The sequence below is a fragment of the Sphaerodactylus townsendi genome, linkage group LG14 (assembly GCF_021028975.2).
Source record: "Sphaerodactylus townsendi isolate TG3544 linkage group LG14, MPM_Stown_v2.3, whole genome shotgun sequence".
Classification (NCBI taxonomy): domain Eukaryota; kingdom Metazoa; phylum Chordata; class Lepidosauria; order Squamata; family Sphaerodactylidae; genus Sphaerodactylus; species Sphaerodactylus townsendi.
Genome location: NC_059438.1, coordinates 26895981 through 26913949, shown reverse-complemented (window position 1 = coordinate 26913949; position 17969 = coordinate 26895981). Strand labels below are relative to the sequence as shown.

Genomic DNA, 17969 nt, shown 5'->3' with positions numbered 1-17969 from the left:
CCTCGCCCCACCTCTCCGCTCCTCATTCTCTTTCTGTCTCTCCGGCCCCCCTTTTTCCCCCTTTTCCCGCCCGCTTCGCTGTTCCTGCAGGCGGCCTCCGTGCTGGCGATGGCGCCTGTACAAGCGGAGCTGGCCGAGGCCGTAGCCGGCGCGCGGCTCCTGGTGGTGGGTGCCGGAGGCATCGGCTGCGAGCTCCTCAAGGACTTGGTGCTCACCGGCTTCGTCAACATCGACGTGGTGAGCGAGGGGGGGGGGGGGCTCGCGCGTTCGTTTTCCCTCCCCTCGCCCCGACTCGGGGGTGTGGGCGTGACCGGTGACGTCGCTTCGGGAAAAGGCGCGAATTCGGGGCCGGCATGGTGGAGCTTCCACGTGCAGGGGAAGTCTACCTGGGAACTTAGGCTGCCTGTTGAGAGTCGCCTCCTTCTTCAAGTCCTGTTTAAGGCTTCTCAGAGGTCCTGTTGAGTGTAGGTGGGCAAAGGTTTATCTGTGATGCTAAATGAAGACAGGAGCAGTATACCTGAAAGCCAGTACGGGGAAATGTGCTCCCTGAATCTGCCCTCTTGCTTGGGAGCTTCTGGCTGGTCACCGTTGGAGGAAGGATAGTGGGCCAGGTGGATGCTCTCTCGCCCTTATGTGGGCAGAATGCTCCTCTCATCTTTCAGAGAGTGGCTCCATCTCTTTCTGTTTACGTCACTGGTCGTTTTTTATAAAGCTTCTGCTTGTTTTTATTTGGGGAGCTTGCCTTTGGAAAGGCGTCCAATTGGAGCTTTCTGCACAAAGTAATAATAAACAATATTTTTACCTCTTATTTGAGATGGAGCCTCTGCGTGCAGGGGACGACTTGATCAGCAGAAGCTTGTTCTGAGCCAGCAAGGCAGCACCTTTAGCACCATATGTATTACAGAGAAATTTTCTTAGAGTGGAACCTACCTGTGCAAAGGCAGAATGTCAGATTGTTGGGGAACTGTAACAGGGTGACACAGTAATTAGAGGGACAGACTAGATCTGAGGGACTCAGGTTTGAATCCCCACTCTGAGATGTGACCTTGTGCCACACCAGTCACACACTGCTTAACTAACACTCATAGGATTGTTGCAAGGATGAAGTGGATGAAATGTACATTACTTTGTGTCCCCATGAGGAGAAATCTGGGGCATAAATGAAGTCAGCACATAGTCCTTTTGAATCTCAGGTGCTGGTTACAATCTGCAGAAGATACCCATCACTTTAATTGTGAGGTACTCAAGAGCATCTCATCAGGTAATTTAAACATTTCCCACCAGACTGGGTGGTCTGACTAGCAAGGCAATTTTCTGGTATATTTGGGGTTAACTGTCCCCTATTGGTATGGGACTGGGTTTAATCTATTTTAATTGCTCGACATGTTGGCTATCACCTGGATGAGGGAGGTCAAGACGGTTGACCTAAGGCCCTAAAAGAACTTGCTCCCTGTCAGGGATGCACCTGGGGAGACATCCCCAGCCAATCGCAATTGTTACAGAATGTATTACTGGGGATTGTATCTAGTTGATTGAAATGCATTCCTGGCTCACAATGATTGCATTTGATATATGTAATCTGCTTGCTATCTGTTACTATTCCTGTAAAGGAGCATTCTTTCCTTGATCTTTCACGGCTTCAACCATTGAGTAGATAACTAGACGTACCCTGACACTTTAGATCCCGTTACACGGAGGGCAGGTGGCTGTATCTATCGCTGACCTGACCTTGGAGCGCCTGGGCTCCGCGATACTTCTTTATTTCTCACATTCTTTGGGGGAAAGGGAGGGGGGATGATTTGCAGATAAAGAGGATGGCAAAAACCAGGTCCTGCAGAACTGGCTTTTTCCAGGCTGGGTGCTACGTTGCCTGTCAATAAACACTACTGATCAAGAAGACAGAGTCCGTTTATTGTTTTAAGGTTTGAGACTCCGCTAGGATTCTCAGTCCTTCATCAGTCATGGATTGCGAAGGAGTGGTGGCAAAGGTCATGCAGGAGGCTTTCTCCCTCAGGGCAGGTATTGAATGTGGGGGCCTGGTGTGGCATGCTGAGGAAAGTGGCAATGTGGCTCATGTACCATCTGCCTAATGCAGAAGTGTCCAACTCTGGCTTAATGCACTGGTGGATTCCCTGTTGAAACTGCTGGAAGCTGTGTCAGGCTGGGCCTTGCAGTTCCCCAGGGTTATAGTTTGGGGGGACTTCAACAGCCATGTCGATGACGCCTCCTCCAGACAGGCTTCAGACCTGGTGTTATCCATGGCTGCCCTGGGACTCTCCCAGTTTGTTTCAAGTTCCATGCATGGAGCTGGCTCACCCTGGATTTAATTTTGGGGGTAGGGGTGGACCCAGTTTTTCAGATTCAAGTGTTGTGGTTGTACCCTGAAGACTTGCATGACCATACCACACCATCCTCGTCTAGGGGGCGAGCTGATTTATGCTCGCCCGTGGAGGCAACAGTCCCTTGTCAATTTCCTCCTGCAAAAGTAGCTTCTCTTGTCAATTTCATACACAATGTATCTTCTGCTTAGTGTGACATCACTGTTTGGGATGAAATTGACAAAGCTGATCCAATCAACCTTGCATCTTTGCCCTTATGTTACATAACTAATAGAGAATTTTTTAAAAAAAAATTCCTTTCAAAAACAGAGGACGAGGGGAAAGAAAAATTATGGGGGAAATTGAGGTCTGCGGAATAATTTCATAGAAAATGTTTGACCCCTGGGGAAATGTGTGGAAAGCCTTAAATGCCCTTTAGTCATCAGAACTGTGAGCTTGAAAAGAAGCTAACATATTCTTCTTTGCTTACATTCTGCTTCAAGTTATTGAATCCAGTGGGATTCCACAATGTCCTGCAGGATATGCTGATAAGAGGACTGGGGTGACCAGCTCTGATATCATCAATGAGGTCGCACCCAAATGCCCTCTGTGCCCTCGCTCCAGAAGCTCCATGGTATTCGTGAGAGAACAAGTGAGAACTCAGACAGCTAGAGTGGATGCGGTGGAAGACTTGTGACCAAGCAGTAAGAACATCTTATAGGATGCTTATGAAAGCCTATGAGATGGTGGGGAAGGCCGTGGAAAAAGATTATTTTGCAACCAACATCGCTTCCACTAGCTCATGTCCAGTTCATTTGTTTAGGGTGGTTTTGCAGTTAACAGCCGTATAAGATAGGCCCCAAAATAATAGTGAAATGGCTCTCAGTTGTGACAATTTTGTTACCTATGTTGCGGACAAAATATGATTTGCTCCGCCAGGACCTTCCAGCCAGACTTGATTGCAGATAGTGAATTAGAGGCCCCTCGCCCGCCTTCTGGTCACATTTTGGACCATTTTAGACGATTCTCCCAGAATGATGCGGACAAAATGCTTGGAGCCACAACACCCACCTCTTGGATCCGTGTCCATCCTGGTTGGTGGAGACCAGTAGGGAGGCAGTACGAATTCCCTTAGGGAACATAATCAATCTGTCCCTAAGTTTAGGGACTTTCCCCGTGAGACTGAAAGAGGCTGTAGTGAGACCGCTCTTAAAAAAGCCATCTTTGGATCCTTGGTAGCCATCCAATCACCGCCCAGTCTTGAACCTTCTGTTCCTGGATAAGGTAATTGAGAGAGCGGTTGCAAAGCAACTCCAACTTTTCTGGATGAAACAGCCCTGAATCTGTTCCTATTCATCTTCCATACTGGCCATAGGGTGGAGATGGCTCTGGCCACCTTCACAGACGACCTCTGGAGATACCTGGACTGAGGCAGGTCAGTGTTGTTGATCTTTTAGCAGTGTAAGGCTTCTATCAGTTATGACATCTTGACCAACTACCTTGTTGGCATGGGGGTACAGGTGACTCCCTTGCAACGGCTGTGCTCCTTTCTCCAAAGCTGCAGGCAAAGGGTACCAATCAGCAGGAGAACTTCCACACACCATTCTTTGGTCTGTGGCATCCTGCAAGGGAAAGCTCTCTTGCTGATATTAACTATATGCAACCTCTCGCTGGCTTAATCCAGAGGTTTGGACTGGGTTGCCGTCAGTCATTGATGACACCCAGTTGTTTCTCGGATGGCCACCTGAAAGCTGCCCTGGAAGTTCTGGCCAGTTGTTTTGGGGGCCGTGATGGAATGAATGACGGGAGCTGGTTGAAGCTGAATCCAGCAAAGACAGAGGTCATGTGGCTGGATTGGAGGGGATTGATTGGTCAGTGCTGGTTCTCGACCCTGGACAGCCTGCAGCTGACAGCTGCATAAACTGTCAAGAACTTGGGTGTGCTGCTGGACGCCTCCTTGTCTGTGGAGGCCCAGGTAGAGCATACCACTCAAGTGGCATTTTTCCATCTTTGCCAGGCAAAGCAGCTGGCACCCTGTCTTTCCCAGACTGATCTAGCCACTGTGATCCATGCGACGATCACCTCTAGGCTAGACTGCTGCAATTTGCTCTACACAGAGCTGCCCTTGGGTCTGCTCTGGCAACTCCAGTTTGTCCAGAATACAGCAGTGAGGGTCTTTGTGGGGTCCTCGTGGCAGATGCATATGCAACCTGGGCTCTGTCAGCTGCACTGGTGACTTCGGAGGCTCCAGGTAGTTCAGGGTTTTATACTTCAGATTCAGCAACTTGAGCAGAGCATGGGTGGTATATATGAAGTCAGTGCCAATTCTTATGCCCTGGTGATTTGTGAATCTGATTACTGTCCCCATGAGCTATGATATGTACCATTGGAGGCTTCCAATACATCTTTCAAGATATCCTCATAATATAGGGCATCTAGCTTGGACTTTATAAAGGCATGAACTGGGGCAGGCAATCAAAATGGTAGAGTGGCCAATATTTCTCTGAGTACATATGGACAGTACATGTTAAAGCACTCCTCTTTAGAGAAATCAAAGTCTGAAACTCATCATTTCCCGATGCCTGTGCGTTTTTCAAAACTTTGTCAAGATCAAAGAATTCTTTCTGCAGTTGTTTTAGATGCACATTTCAATGCAGCAGGTGTGAAACATTTTCTTTTTGTCATGTTTTTATTTGAGCTAGCATGATTCTGTAATTGAACTAGCTTAGGACGCACTAATTCAGCACTGCCACCTACCTCTGATTATCATGTCAACACATGACTCATTTATTTTTAAATATGCAAATAAAACCAGTTAGATTGCCATCTGCTTCTTGTGAGATAAAGGCTAGAAAATCATAGTTCATTGGAAAAGTAGGATAGTAGTTGAGCATAAATATCAGATTTCTTGGAGCTGTTTTTGAATTGTCGCTGCTGTTATGTCTTAACTTTCTGTGTATGCAGAATGTCTCATTTTCAGATAGTTCTAAAACTGCTAAAGCCAGAACTCTGTTGGCAATGTGACTTCCTGGGTTATACCTCAGTATAATATAATCAGAATTAGGTTGACTGGGTACTTCAGTATACTTTACACTGAAAAGATGTGTAGTTATAGAAGCAATAATCCAGCTGTTCTCAGCTGGATCAGAATGTGGTCCTGATGTTGCATCATGTCTCTTTGGATTAAATGCATAGTGGTTTGGGTAAGTTAGTTTAGGCCTGCATTTGTAGGTTTGGCTCAAATGCAGGCAGATGAAAGCCTATTCTGAATTTGACATACAAGATACTCTTCTAAATCGTATAACTATATGCTGCCTTTTCCCATATGAAGTTGTAGAGACATAAGCTTGATTCAGAACAATTGGAAACATTTGCTTTACCATTTCAGAATTCAAGGAAAGAATCGTGTAAATGGTATTTCACGTCAAAACTCCCGCAGGCTTCTTCAGTGCAGTGGGTTTAGCTTTGCACCTGCAAGGAATATTTTAACTGGAAGAGTACTTTAGCATACCGTTCTCCTCTTGTTCTCTTAACTGGGACAGTTTCAGGAGAACTTGGTATGAAAGCTATTTCTGAAAACTACTTCTGAATGGTGGTGGCAGCTGATAACAGTGTCCTTGTGCATTAAATTTAACAAATCTGAAATATTTGCCATGTGTGTATTTCTAGATTGATCTGGATACCATTGATGTCAGTAATCTCAACCGGCAGTTTTTGTTTCAAAAGAAACATGTTGGAAGATCGAAAGCGCAGGTGAGAGGAATCCAGAATTTCATCCTCGTCCAACAAGTTCTCAAGATAATTTTCTGTATAGTCTTAGAAAAAAGTGCACCGGTTAGACGCCAGCTGAAAGAACATTCCAGATTACTTCTACAAATAGTTCAGCTTCTAATATAGCTTATAAAATTATTGAAACAGCCTAAATGTTGACAGATGGTCACAGATTCTTAAAATCTGTGGGCCTGTCTCTGTATGAAATGTAAAGATATGTGTTACTTGAATGAAATAAGTGGAAAACTAGGCCTGTGTTCTTGCTCTTTTACAGGTTGCCAAGGAAAGTGTTTTACGATTCCATCCAGAAGCAAATATTACAGCTTATCATGACAGCGTTATGAAGTATGTCCAGTTATTTTCTGAAACACTTGCAGATAAGTCCATAAAAGTTACATATTCATGAGCATTTTCCCTAGCTGTGTGTGCCCATGATACCTTTGTTGGTAACTGGTGGTATGATGTGGTTTGAAGTAGCAAGAATAAACTGTCCCCACTAATAAAAGCTTTACTGCCTGAGTGTTATTATTTCTGCAGGCAGCAAAGCAATTGACTACTGTTACTCTAAATTATTTTTTAAAAGAACAGCTGTTGATTAAGTAGGTTACACATGCTTAATTTGGGAAATTATGTCCTGTTTGGTATGAAATTGTATAATCTGAATATGCAGGAATTGTAAGAAGGTTTATGTAGGATCATTATGTATAAATTACTGGGTGTTTTTTTTTCTGTAATGTTCAGAGGTGGTTTGCCATTGCCCGCCTTCCTCATCGTGCCGCTGCATCTCCCATCCAAGGGAAAGGATGAGACTAAGTGACTGGCCAAGATCACCCAGCATGTTTCTATGGCAGAGTACAGATTCAAACCTGGGTTTCCCAGATCCCAGTGCAACACCTTAACAACGGCACTGTGTTGGTTCCCATATAAATTACTGTACATGCATGAAATTTCATATGCTAGGCTACATGCTGTGTATAGTAGATGCTTAAGGCTTTTGAAAGGGTGAGTGTATCCATCAACCATTAGTACTCAAAGGAAAACACACACACACACACACCCAGCTAGACGTTCTGCCTGGAAATGTAGCAAACAGATCAGAGTTGAAAACAACAAGTAGTTTGGGGAAATGGCCAAAAAAGTAGTAGAAATAGTCTTTTTTTTTTGCATCAACTTCTCAGCTGTGGAAGGAGCATACAAGACAGATGTTTTTAACTAGTTGTGGTGGGTTTTCCGGGCTGTGTGGCCGTGGTCTGGTGGGTCTTGTTCCTACCGTTTCGCCTACATCTGTGGCTGGCATCTTCTGAGGATGCCAGCCATAGATGCAGGCAAAACGTTAGGAACAAGATCCACCAGACCACAGCCCGGAAAACCCACCACAACTAGTTTAATCCGACTGTGAAAGCCTTCGACAATAAAATGTTTTTAAATTAACTGAGTCTGCAGCTCTTCTCTTCTTTATGGTGAGCTGTAAACCAGTACCCCTACAAAACATTCAGCATGGGTATATGTTCTTTTTTGCAGCCCTGACTATAATGTGGAGTTTTTCCGACAGTTTACTCTGGTTATGAATGCCTTGGATAACAGAGGTGAGAATTTTGCATTCTAGTATGAGACACGTGAGATCCAAAACTTTGAAATGAGAAGTGCTGATTTCTTCTGACCCGTGTACTTGCTGCCTCATTCAAGTTTTTCAATCACAACAATAATCGTTGCATTGGAGAAGCAGATTTTTTAGACCCGACCTCGAGCGAGACAGCAGGACTGCATCATCAGTGTAGAGAAGAGTTGGATAGAGACACCATTCAGATAAGGACAGCGTGAGTTAGTGCTGTCCAAGGTGGAAGCAAAATCATGCAAAAAAAGATTGAACAGCACAGGTGCCAACATACAGCCCTGTAAGTTTTTCAATCTTTGTCAGCCTTCCCATTTCAAAAATCATCTAGTACTCCAGGAGAGCTATCAAGAACAATGGTTGTTTCTCCTGCATGTCTGGATTGCTTGGAAAAAGTTGAACTGTCAACATTATCCTTTCTTTCTAAGCAGTTAACCACTGTTGAAATGGGTGGCGGGCCAGGTTTTATGCCAAAAGACTGTATTGGAAAGCACCGACTGTTCTCTAATTCTTCTACATCCAGCTGCACGAAATCATGTCAACCGAATGTGTCTGGCTGCTGATGTGCCCCTTATAGAGAGCGGAACTGCCGGCTACCTTGGGCAAGTGACTGTTATAAAAAAGGTGAGATCAATATCATTCTCTTTGTCAGTTGCTGGGGCACGATGGTCTCGGGTTACTGCTTCCCACTAACTTCATGGGAAAAAACATGTGTCTTTTAGGGAGTGACTGAGTGCTACGAATGCCATCCTAAACCAACCCAGAAAACCTTTCCAGGCTGTACAATCCGCAACACTCCGTCTGAACCCATCCATTGTATTGTGTGGGCAAAGTATTTATTCAAGTAAGCCTTGCTTTCTTTGGAAAAAATGCCATCTTTCAGCTTTCTCTTTCCAACTTTCTATCTAAAAGCACTGCTGTCCCATTCTGTCTTGCTTTCTGTGCTTGGTGTACCTAAGCCCTTCTCTGGGTGGAGCTTCCATTTATTGGCTTTTATTGGTCCATTATCACTCGCGGGCACCACTTTAAGGCATCCGTGCCTCCCTTCTTCAGTTGAAAAGGAGAGATCTGGTTAAGTATCATCCAAATCAGTGATCCCTTAGTCCAGTACTCCAGATTACTCTGCCAGCAGTAACACGGGGAACACCACAGCGCTCTGCAGGACCATATTTTAAGTACTATAGGAGTGAGCAGGTTTTTCCCAGCAGCTATTTTGGCACTCAGTCCACCATGTCGTAGCCAAATCCACCAGAGCGTGGTGCCTGTAATACCTGCCTGATCTAACTGGACCAGAGGGGGATACCATAGGGGGATGATAGTAAAAACCTCTGAGAGAGGTTCAGGAAAACCAACAGGGTCACCCTGCCCGTATCTTATCTTCTAGCAGTGATCATCAGTCAAGGCAAGCATGATAGTTTGTCTCAGAAGCCAGCCTGAAAAGGGCCCAGTAATCCTTTTTTTGTCCATGAATGTCTTGAGTTGTGTGGCCACTGCTCATTGCAGCATCTGTCCAATTAAGAGAATATTTTGTACTAGCTGATAGTTTGGGATCTAAGAAATGGGGTCTCACAGTCACCCTTTTCAGGGCAGCTGGAGTGATGACCTTTTCTGGAAAACCACCCCAGCTAGTTACAATGGCCAAAGATTGGCATGGGTCAAGCTAGAAGTGTGGCTCAGAGCGCCCGCTTTGCATGCAGAAGTTCCCAGATTGAATTCCCAATATCGCCAGTTTAAAATGATTAGGCAGTAGTGAAGTGAAAAACATCTGCCTGTGCAGATGGAAAACCTCTGGAAAACCTCTGCCAGTCCAGACCTAAGTAGACTGAGACTGATTCAAAACAGTTTTGCCTGATCTAGCCTGTAGAGTTTAAGATTCATTTGTTAAGATTGTGTGCAGAATCTGGCTATAAGGCAGATTTTTGTTCTGTCTCTTAACATGTCTCACATTAGCCTGCTTCTAGAAAAGTTACTTCACTTTTCTGTTTTACTTGGAGGAAGTGTGCAAGTATGTACCAGAGAGCCTGTCAAAAATAAGCAAAAGGAGCACAGACTTCAGAGCTAGCAAACTGATGCCTAGTAAGTGCTCCCATTCAGGCACTGCTTAGACCAGAACTAGCTTAATTTCAGCAGAGTTATTGTAATCGTGTACCTGCCAACCATCCCTCAGGAATGTGTTCCTTACAGACAGAACACTTAGTACATCGATCTCTTGCTTTTAACAATATCTGTGTTGCTAGCCAGGAAATAAATAAATAGACACACACACACACACTCTCTCTCTAGTAGTAAAGCCCGCTGTAGAGTAAGAAATGTAGTGGGCCTAGATGGGGCCGGAGGGGGGGGAGGGCAGGTAGGGGCTGGGAGGATGTGGTGGTGGGGAGGGCGAGGGGGCTTTTGGAGCTCCAGAGCAGTGGCAGCAAGGCACCGCTGCTCCACGACAGGAACGGAATGTCCAGAAAACTCTCCACCAATAAGGCTTCATGAGTCCTGCTCTCTTATTGGTGGAGGGTTTATCGTCGAACATTGCATCCCTTAGTGCTGTATTATTGGTAAGATACCTTGTGTTTTTCATGTGCAGTCAGTTATTTGGAGAAGAAGATGCTGATCAGGAGGTGTCCCCTGACAGAGCTGATCCTGAAGCTGCTTGTAAGTGTAACATTATCTGTTCATTTCCAACTGTGGAGCCATTTCATGCATCTGATGAAGGAAGTTCTAGTTCATAGAAACTGATGCCTGAATAAAAATGTGTTCTCCTTTATGATACCACAAGACTCCTGCTTGTTCATTTCAAGCTTGTGTCAGAGTCTCTCTCAGAAATTACTGCTGGAGTCCATTCAGCTGGGGACTTGCTTCTCCAGTTGGGGAAATCATCTTGTTCCTAGAAGACTGGCTGCCACTCAAAAATGCTTTCTTTGTCCCCACAGTTTTTTTGTGGAAGTTCCTCTGAACTTTAGTTCTTGCTGTTTGGGAATATGGCTTTGAATTCCCAGCTTCAGTCACTGAAATGTAACATTTGAAATAGAATTCTGAATTTTTAGTAGGCAAATTTTTACAGAAGGGCCAGAAATCATGTAAAGGTTTTTGTGGCAAAATGCCAATACAGTGTGCTCCAGATGCAATGAGTGTCAGGTGAGTGACCTTAATAGTAAATAAACTGTTATTTGATAGGGGAACCGGCGGAAGCAGAGGCCAGGGCAAGAGCGTCTAATGAAGATGGTGATATTAAACGTGTCTCAACCAAGGAATGGGCAAAATCAACAGGATATGATCCAGTAAAACTCTTCACAAAGGTACTGGCCAAAAAGCATTAGCAATGAAATAGAGAGGAACTGCACAGTGTCATGTTCGCAAGGAAATAATGTTGTGTGTTCTGAATTCAAAATCTGATTCCATACCCAAGTTGGTCCTTCGGGATAAATTGGTGGTTATATTTCAAGGACCTGTGGCTGTATGTAGATACTTCACTGGTTGACAGGTATTATTTATGGTGCTTCTAGAAGAGGTTTAGTGACAGAAGCAAAGCAAGAAATTCAGTTGTTCTTAGCCTAATGCTGCATTTTCCTATGCTATTGTAGTAACTTGGCAAGTTTGAGAAATAAAAAAATACATAGATCATGTCTTATTAGATTTGCTTTCCAAATCTTGTTTTTAAGCTTTTCAAAGACGACATACGGTATCTACTAACGATGGATAAACTCTGGAGGAAACGAAAACCCCCGCTGCCTCTGGACTGGAATGAAATACAAAAACAGGGTAAGTGTTTCTTGTACTTAAGTGATTTTTTTTTTAAGCCAGGCTGTCAGGTGAGGAAGGGGTTGGCCTTGTGAGAGTTTGCCAAGGTTGGGGTGTCTCCTCCAAGGAGTACTCTCTGATCCCCAGCAGCCCTGCTGCAGTCAAGGGCCTTCTCTGCCACCTATGTTTTAGACTAGAGGGAGCCCAGCTAGGGTGGGCCCAGAACAATCCCTCCCCTCATCCTTTCAAGCCGCACTCCTCTACCAGCGGGGCATTGCCAGGCATCAAACTGAGCTTGAAGCATGAGGTCCCAGTCAACTGTTTTATTGCTTAATAAGTAAAATGAGGAAATATGACAGGTGAAGAAAAGTAGGTGTGAAATGAGCAGCAAGTTTTACACTAGATATGTTCCCAGCCAGTGTAGTGATTAAGGGTGGCGGACTCTAATCTAGTGAATGGAGTTTGATTCCCCACTCCTCTACATGAATTGGGTGATTTTTCCACCACCAACGTGTTCCCCGCAAGTTGAGCAAAGTATGACAGTTAAAAGAATTAGCAAACAATATTGAAGCCTCCCTAACATGACTACCTCACTGGTTCCAAACCATACTTCCACACCTGGCCTTTCCAGGGTCAGTCCTATACTTCCACACCTGGCCTATGGTTTTAAAAACCAATTTTCTCCATTACCTGCCAACTTAATGTTTGTCTTTGTTTTTTTCTCCGTGAAGAGAACAATGCATCCAACCAACAGAACGAGCCATCTTCAGGCCTGAAAGATCAACAGGTTCTAGATGTCAAGAGCTATGCACGGCTTTTTTCCAAAAGTGTTGAGACCTTGAGAACTCAACTGGCAGGCAAAGGCGATGGAGCAGAACTAACATGGGATAAGGTTAGTTTGGCAAATGTTTATGGGCTTGTTGTGTGCAAAGGAGAGGTTGTGGCTGGGTTATGAACTGGGCCTTGAGCTTTTAATACATGACAATGATACATACTAGCCTGTATTGCAGGGTTTTGTAAGTAAAGTTTCCCCTTCAGTCGTGTCCGACCTTGAGGTATCACTGTGAGCAGTGATTTTATAGGCAAGCCGTTTTTGTGGGGTAGTTTGCCATTGCTTTCCCCAGCTATTCTTTACCCCCTAGCTATGAGCTAGGTATTCATTTACCGACCAAGAAAGGGATGGATGGCTGAGTTGACCATGAGCCAGCTGCCAGGATATCTGACTCACAGGGGGCTCGAACTCCTGACGGTGTGAGTGGCAGTGCAAGCACTTAACCACTAGACCACATGGCTCCTATTGTAAGTAGTACTGTCTGAAACCATTTAAATGGGTCTCTGTGTTGACAGGATGACCCTCCGGCGCTGGACTTCGTCACTTCTGCTGCAAACCTCAGGATGCATATTTTTAGTATGAATATGAAGAGCCGGTTTGATATCAAATGTAAGAACAAAACATTTCCCTTGACCTCTTCCAGTATTTTTCTCTCTCCTTTTTCATGTGCAAGAGAAACCTCTCTTTCTGCTTTTTCTGCAGCGATGGCAGGAAACATCATCCCTGCCATAGCTACCACTAATGCTATCATAGCTGGCCTGATAGTCCTGGAGGGTTTAAAGATTCTCTCAGGAAAGATAGATCAGTGCAGAGCGGTAAGTCTGGTTATTTCTCTTTCCCTTTCTCTTTTCTGTGCTTGTACATGCTGGATCTTTATTGTTCCTTTTCCCTCCTCTTTGAAGATATTTCTTAATAAGCAGCCAAACCCCAGAAAAAAACTGCTGGTCCCTTGTGCTTTGGATCCCCCAAATCCTAACTGCTATGTGTGTGCAAGCAAGCCAGAAGTGACAGTGAAACTGAATGTCCACAAAGTGACGGTGTTGACGCTGCAAGATAAGGCAAGTCAGCTTCTTCCATTACCAGGCTCCTGCATTTTCAACTTTACCTCGTGTTCATAAATTTCTCATCGACAACATCTGAGCCTACCATAGGCAGCAGCCTTTTCAGCAGTCTTTCGTTTTGGAGTAAGCCTTCAGCAGCAGCCTTGCAGAGAACACATGGTTGTCATCTAAGGTGGAGGTGATCAAAGCCTTGATGGTGGCAAGGGTTTTATATCAAAACACATTTTATACTTGAGGGCTTGATTTTTGAAATCACTCTTCAAGATATAATTGTTTCCAGCAATAGCAATGTACAGATATCTCGTAAAACAGCTGGGGCTGGTGCAAATGTTTTCTAAGTTTCCATCACATGTTCTAGGTAGTGAGTCTGTCTCTTGGGGGTGCTTGTAATGCTTTTCCAGTTAACTTTTTTTGCCCTTCCAGATAGTGAAAGAAAAGTTTAATATGGTAGCCCCAGATGTTCAGATAGAAGATGGCAAAGGAACTATTCTCATCTCTTCAGAAGAAGGAGAGACTGAAGGTATGGAATGAAAATACCTGACCCACCCTGAACTGAGTATCCGAAGCCAGCCTGGCACTTGGAGAAGTTTTGACCTTGAGGACTTGTGTTGCCCAGGCACTGGGGACTCCAACATCAGACACACAAGTGACAACTGCCGTATGTCATGTGTGTATATGAGAGACTCCCTGGTCACGTAGACATGTGTTGGCCAAGCTGCAGGTAGAATCTCCCCATATTACCTGCTGTGGGGGGATGTGTGTGTGTCAGTTTATATTATTGACACTGGGAAGCATTTAGGGTGCTGAATGTAATAGTGGAATCCCAAAAGTACACGATTCTACCAACTGCTTGTGTCAGTCAAAGGACCTTGTGGTCCAGCCCTTCTGTGTTTGCTTAATTTGACCAAGCCTGTGGACCCCTTTGGCCAAGCACATGCTGTTCTTTGACACTAGCAGAAAAGCCCCACTTCTGGCATCTGACATAGCCAGATAGAGAAAGGAGTCGCTAGGTGTCATGTTCCTTGCATCGCTGTAAGAAGAAGAGCCTGGCCAAATCAGACCTGTGGCCCATCTCATCTAGTCTCATCCTGTCTCACCCAGCAGCCAACCAGTTACTCTGGAGGCTCAACAACCAGGTGTAGTGGTTAAGAGCAGGTGCACTGTAATCTGGAGAACCGGGTTGGATTCCCCGCTCTGCCACTTGAGCTGTGGAGGCTTATCCGGGGAACCAGATTAGCTTGGGCACTCCAACACATGCCAGCTGGGTGACCTTGGGCTAGTGACAGCTCTGCGGAGCTCTCTGAGCCCTACCCACCTCACAGGGTATTTGTTGGGGGAGGGGGGAAAGGAGACTGTAAGCCCCTTTGAGTCTCCTACAGGAGAGAAAGGGGGATATAAATCCAAATTCTTCTTCTTAGTCACCATGGCTAGTAGCCACTGATACACCTGTCCTCCATGAATCTGAGTCCTCTTTTAAAGCTATCTGTGCTTGTGACTGTATAATTGTTAGCATGACAGGGTTCACTTGCTTTTTTATTATTATTCCCAGCCAATAACCATAGAAAGTTATCAGACTTTGGGATCAGAAATGGCACCCGGTTGCAAGCAGATGACTTTCTTCAGGACTACACCCTGCTGATCAACATCCTCCACAGGTGAGATCCTTGGGGGTTCAGGTAGTACCAGGAGACAGTGGGAGAGCTTCCCATGGAAGAGTGCATTCTTCTCACCTGGAGACCAGCTCTGTGAGAAACACAGAATGAAGCTGAGAAACTAGGGGCCCTTCTGCACAATGCGTTTTCAAACCACTTTCACAACTGTTTGCAAGTGGATTTTGCTATTCCACATAGCTTCAAAGAGCATTGAAAGCAGTTTGAAAGTGCATTATTCTGCATGTGCGGAAAGAGCTTAGGATTTCTCTTCCTTCGTGGAGGGAGAATTTCCCAGGTCAGCAGCTAGAGCAGTGTCCGCGTTGGGGCACAGCAGGCAGCTTGGGTAAGTGATGGGGGAAAAAATCATGTAAAGTATTGGAAACTCCGCTGGTGAATCTCTACCCCTTTCCTGCCTCTCCACTGAGCAAAATTAGTTTTATTCATTAAAATAGTAATGTGTTGACTCAAGTTTCAAGTTTTCCTCCAGTCTGAGGAGGCTTCCTGCAGCTTCAATGGTTCTTCTGTTGGAGGCGGGCTTTTTAGAGGATGTTTGACCAAGATTGGGTGTGTACTCAAGTGTGTGTGCTTTTATTTTTTTCAGTGAAGAGCTTGGGAAAGATGTGGAGTTTGAAGTTGTTGGAGATGAAGTGGTTGGTCCCAAATCGTCAGAACAGCCTGCTAAGAACATCACCAATGGGAGTGACGATGGGGCACAGCCGTCAACATCCACAGGTAAGTACCTGCTGTGTGGTGGGGAAAGGGTGGCTAGAGGTGACCATTTAGACCATAGATATCAAACTCAGGCCTTCCAGATGTCATGGACTACAATTCCCAGCAGCCCCTGCTAGCATGGCCAATTGGCCCTGCTGGCATGGGCTGATGGGAATCGTAGTCCATGAACACCTGGAGGACCTGAGTTTGACACCTATGATTTAGAGACTCACTGCCTTCTGGCGATACTGGCAGCCTCAGCATTGGGTGACAGGGAAGAAGTTAAAGGGATACAGCATTACGGTTCATAGCGCAACAATCCAACTATTCTCCTGGGAGCCAGCATGGTGTAGTGGTTAAGAGCAGGTGTGCTCTAATCTGGAGAACTGGGTTTGATTCCCTTCTCTGCCACTTGAGCTGGTGGACTAGATTAGCTTGGGCACTCCAACACATGCCAGCTGGGTGACCTTGGGCTAGTCACAGTGCTTTGGAGCTCTCTCAGCCCCACCTACCTCTTAGGGTGTTGTGAGGGGGGGAGGGAAAGGAGTTTGTAAGCCCCTTTGAGTCTCCTTACAGGAGAGAAAGGGGGGATATAAATCTTCTGAGTCCTTTCAAAGTTTAAATTTTTCAGTCTTCTCTTCAACTTGTAATTGTTAAACTTTAGACATGCTGACAGATACTTGTTTAGTTTAAAAAAACAACTTCAGCTGATTTTTGCAAAATGGCCATTTACTTCCTGAACAAATCAGTGCCAGTCACTTCATAGAGTAGTCTTGAAGTGCCTAATCCTGTGGCGTAAGCGCACAGTTCATTATCTGCACCTTTGCGTTAAGCTGGTATCCGCTCCCTTACCAGTGGGGAGGAAAATCTGGCTGCCTACTCCAGCAAGTCTGTCTTTTCCAGCTCAAGATGAAGATGATGATGTCTTGATTGTTGAAACTGAAGAAGGTCCTTCTGACAGTTCCGACAATATGGAGAATAAAGGCCAGAAGAGGAAGCTGGATGATAAGGAGCAGGCCAGCACCAAAAGGATGCGCTCGGATACGCCAGCCGAAGAGCATGATGATGTGATTGCAATAGATTGAGCGCTGCAGCGTTCCCAGCCGGAGGGATGTGCCAAGAGAACAGAGGATGGGGTGTGGGAAATGTCCAGAACTAGAGTCTGCCAAGGACCTTTGCTCCAAAAGGTGGAATTCACAGTGGCGTATTTGCCTAGGGACAGGGGGTACCCTGTGTTCCTGGGCGCAACTGATCTGATCACTTGGGGGCGCAAAATCATCCCCCCACGTGACCAGGAAGACCGCAACTTCTGGTGCCCTTGGCCCTGCCCATGTTGTCATTGACATGGGCAGGGCCAAGGAAGCCAGAGGACCCCCCCCCCAGCCTCGCCCCTATCCCAGCTGCTGGCTTCCCCCCCAAGCCCTGCCCCCCTCCCGACTGCTAGCTCCCAGCCAGCAGCTGGCAGTCCCTTCTGCCCTCCCTTCTGGAGTTGGCAGCTGTGGGGGGGGGGCGCCTGGAAAATGGATGTCTCTGGGCCCCATTTTCCCCTAGTACGCCTCTGGAAATTCACCAACAATGCTTCTGGCTTGCAGATTCTTTACCCATTCAGTAGCGTTTAGAACTCCTCAAGTATGATATACTAAATATAGTAGATCTTTCTAGTTTCTTTAAAAAGAAAACCTTGAACAGTCACAAAAACGTAGCATGTTTTGTGTATATAATGTTTTGAAGGATCAATCAGGATCAAGAAGTCAAGGCAAATTCTGGTTCAGTGAAATTGCTTTATCCCTAGAAAAATCGAGAGGTTTTCATTCTGACTACAGAAAAAAAAACACCCTAGCTCTAGCCATTTTTCACACCCTCAAAGCAAAAAACAAACTTGAAAATAAACATTTATCATGTTTCAAAGGTTCAGCTGGCACAAATGTACATTACTGTAAAACAATGTTAATTTGCTCTTTCAGCTCATACTGCCAGGATGTTCTATGTCAGGAGCAGACTTTGGTGTACTGTTACAGTTTCAGGTTATTTATATGGGGTGTTTTGTAAAACTCAGATACCGCTACTTTACCAGTCATCCGATGGACCAAATAAACATCTGAATGACTTGCTATTCATTTGTCTGCTCAGCCCACCTCTTGTGCTGATCTGAGGATTGGTGCAGTGTCTTCAAGCTTAATACTTATACTGGTTTGCCTTTAAATGCCTTGCAAGCGTAAGACAGGACATCCTTTCGAGTTGAAAAGGGAGTGGTTTTTTTAAATAAAATTTTGTTGCTGA

At 45.3% G+C, this 17969-nt stretch overlaps 1 protein-coding gene across 1 annotated transcript; it reads left to right on the top strand.

The window, feature by feature from the left end:
- Window positions 1-17969, top strand: UBA2 (ubiquitin like modifier activating enzyme 2). The gene is made up of 17 exons (XM_048515930.1): window positions 1-237; window positions 5988-6071; window positions 6364-6434; window positions 7611-7675; window positions 8225-8325; window positions 8424-8545; window positions 10280-10347; window positions 10870-10991; window positions 11355-11454; window positions 12165-12325; window positions 12781-12874; window positions 12968-13080; window positions 13168-13323; window positions 13750-13846; window positions 14876-14981; window positions 15580-15710; window positions 16593-17969. Exons 1-17 carry the CDS (start codon window positions 109-111, stop codon window positions 16772-16774), a joined length of 1902 nt encoding a protein of 633 aa, XP_048371887.1. The 5' UTR covers window positions 1-108; the 3' UTR covers window positions 16775-17969.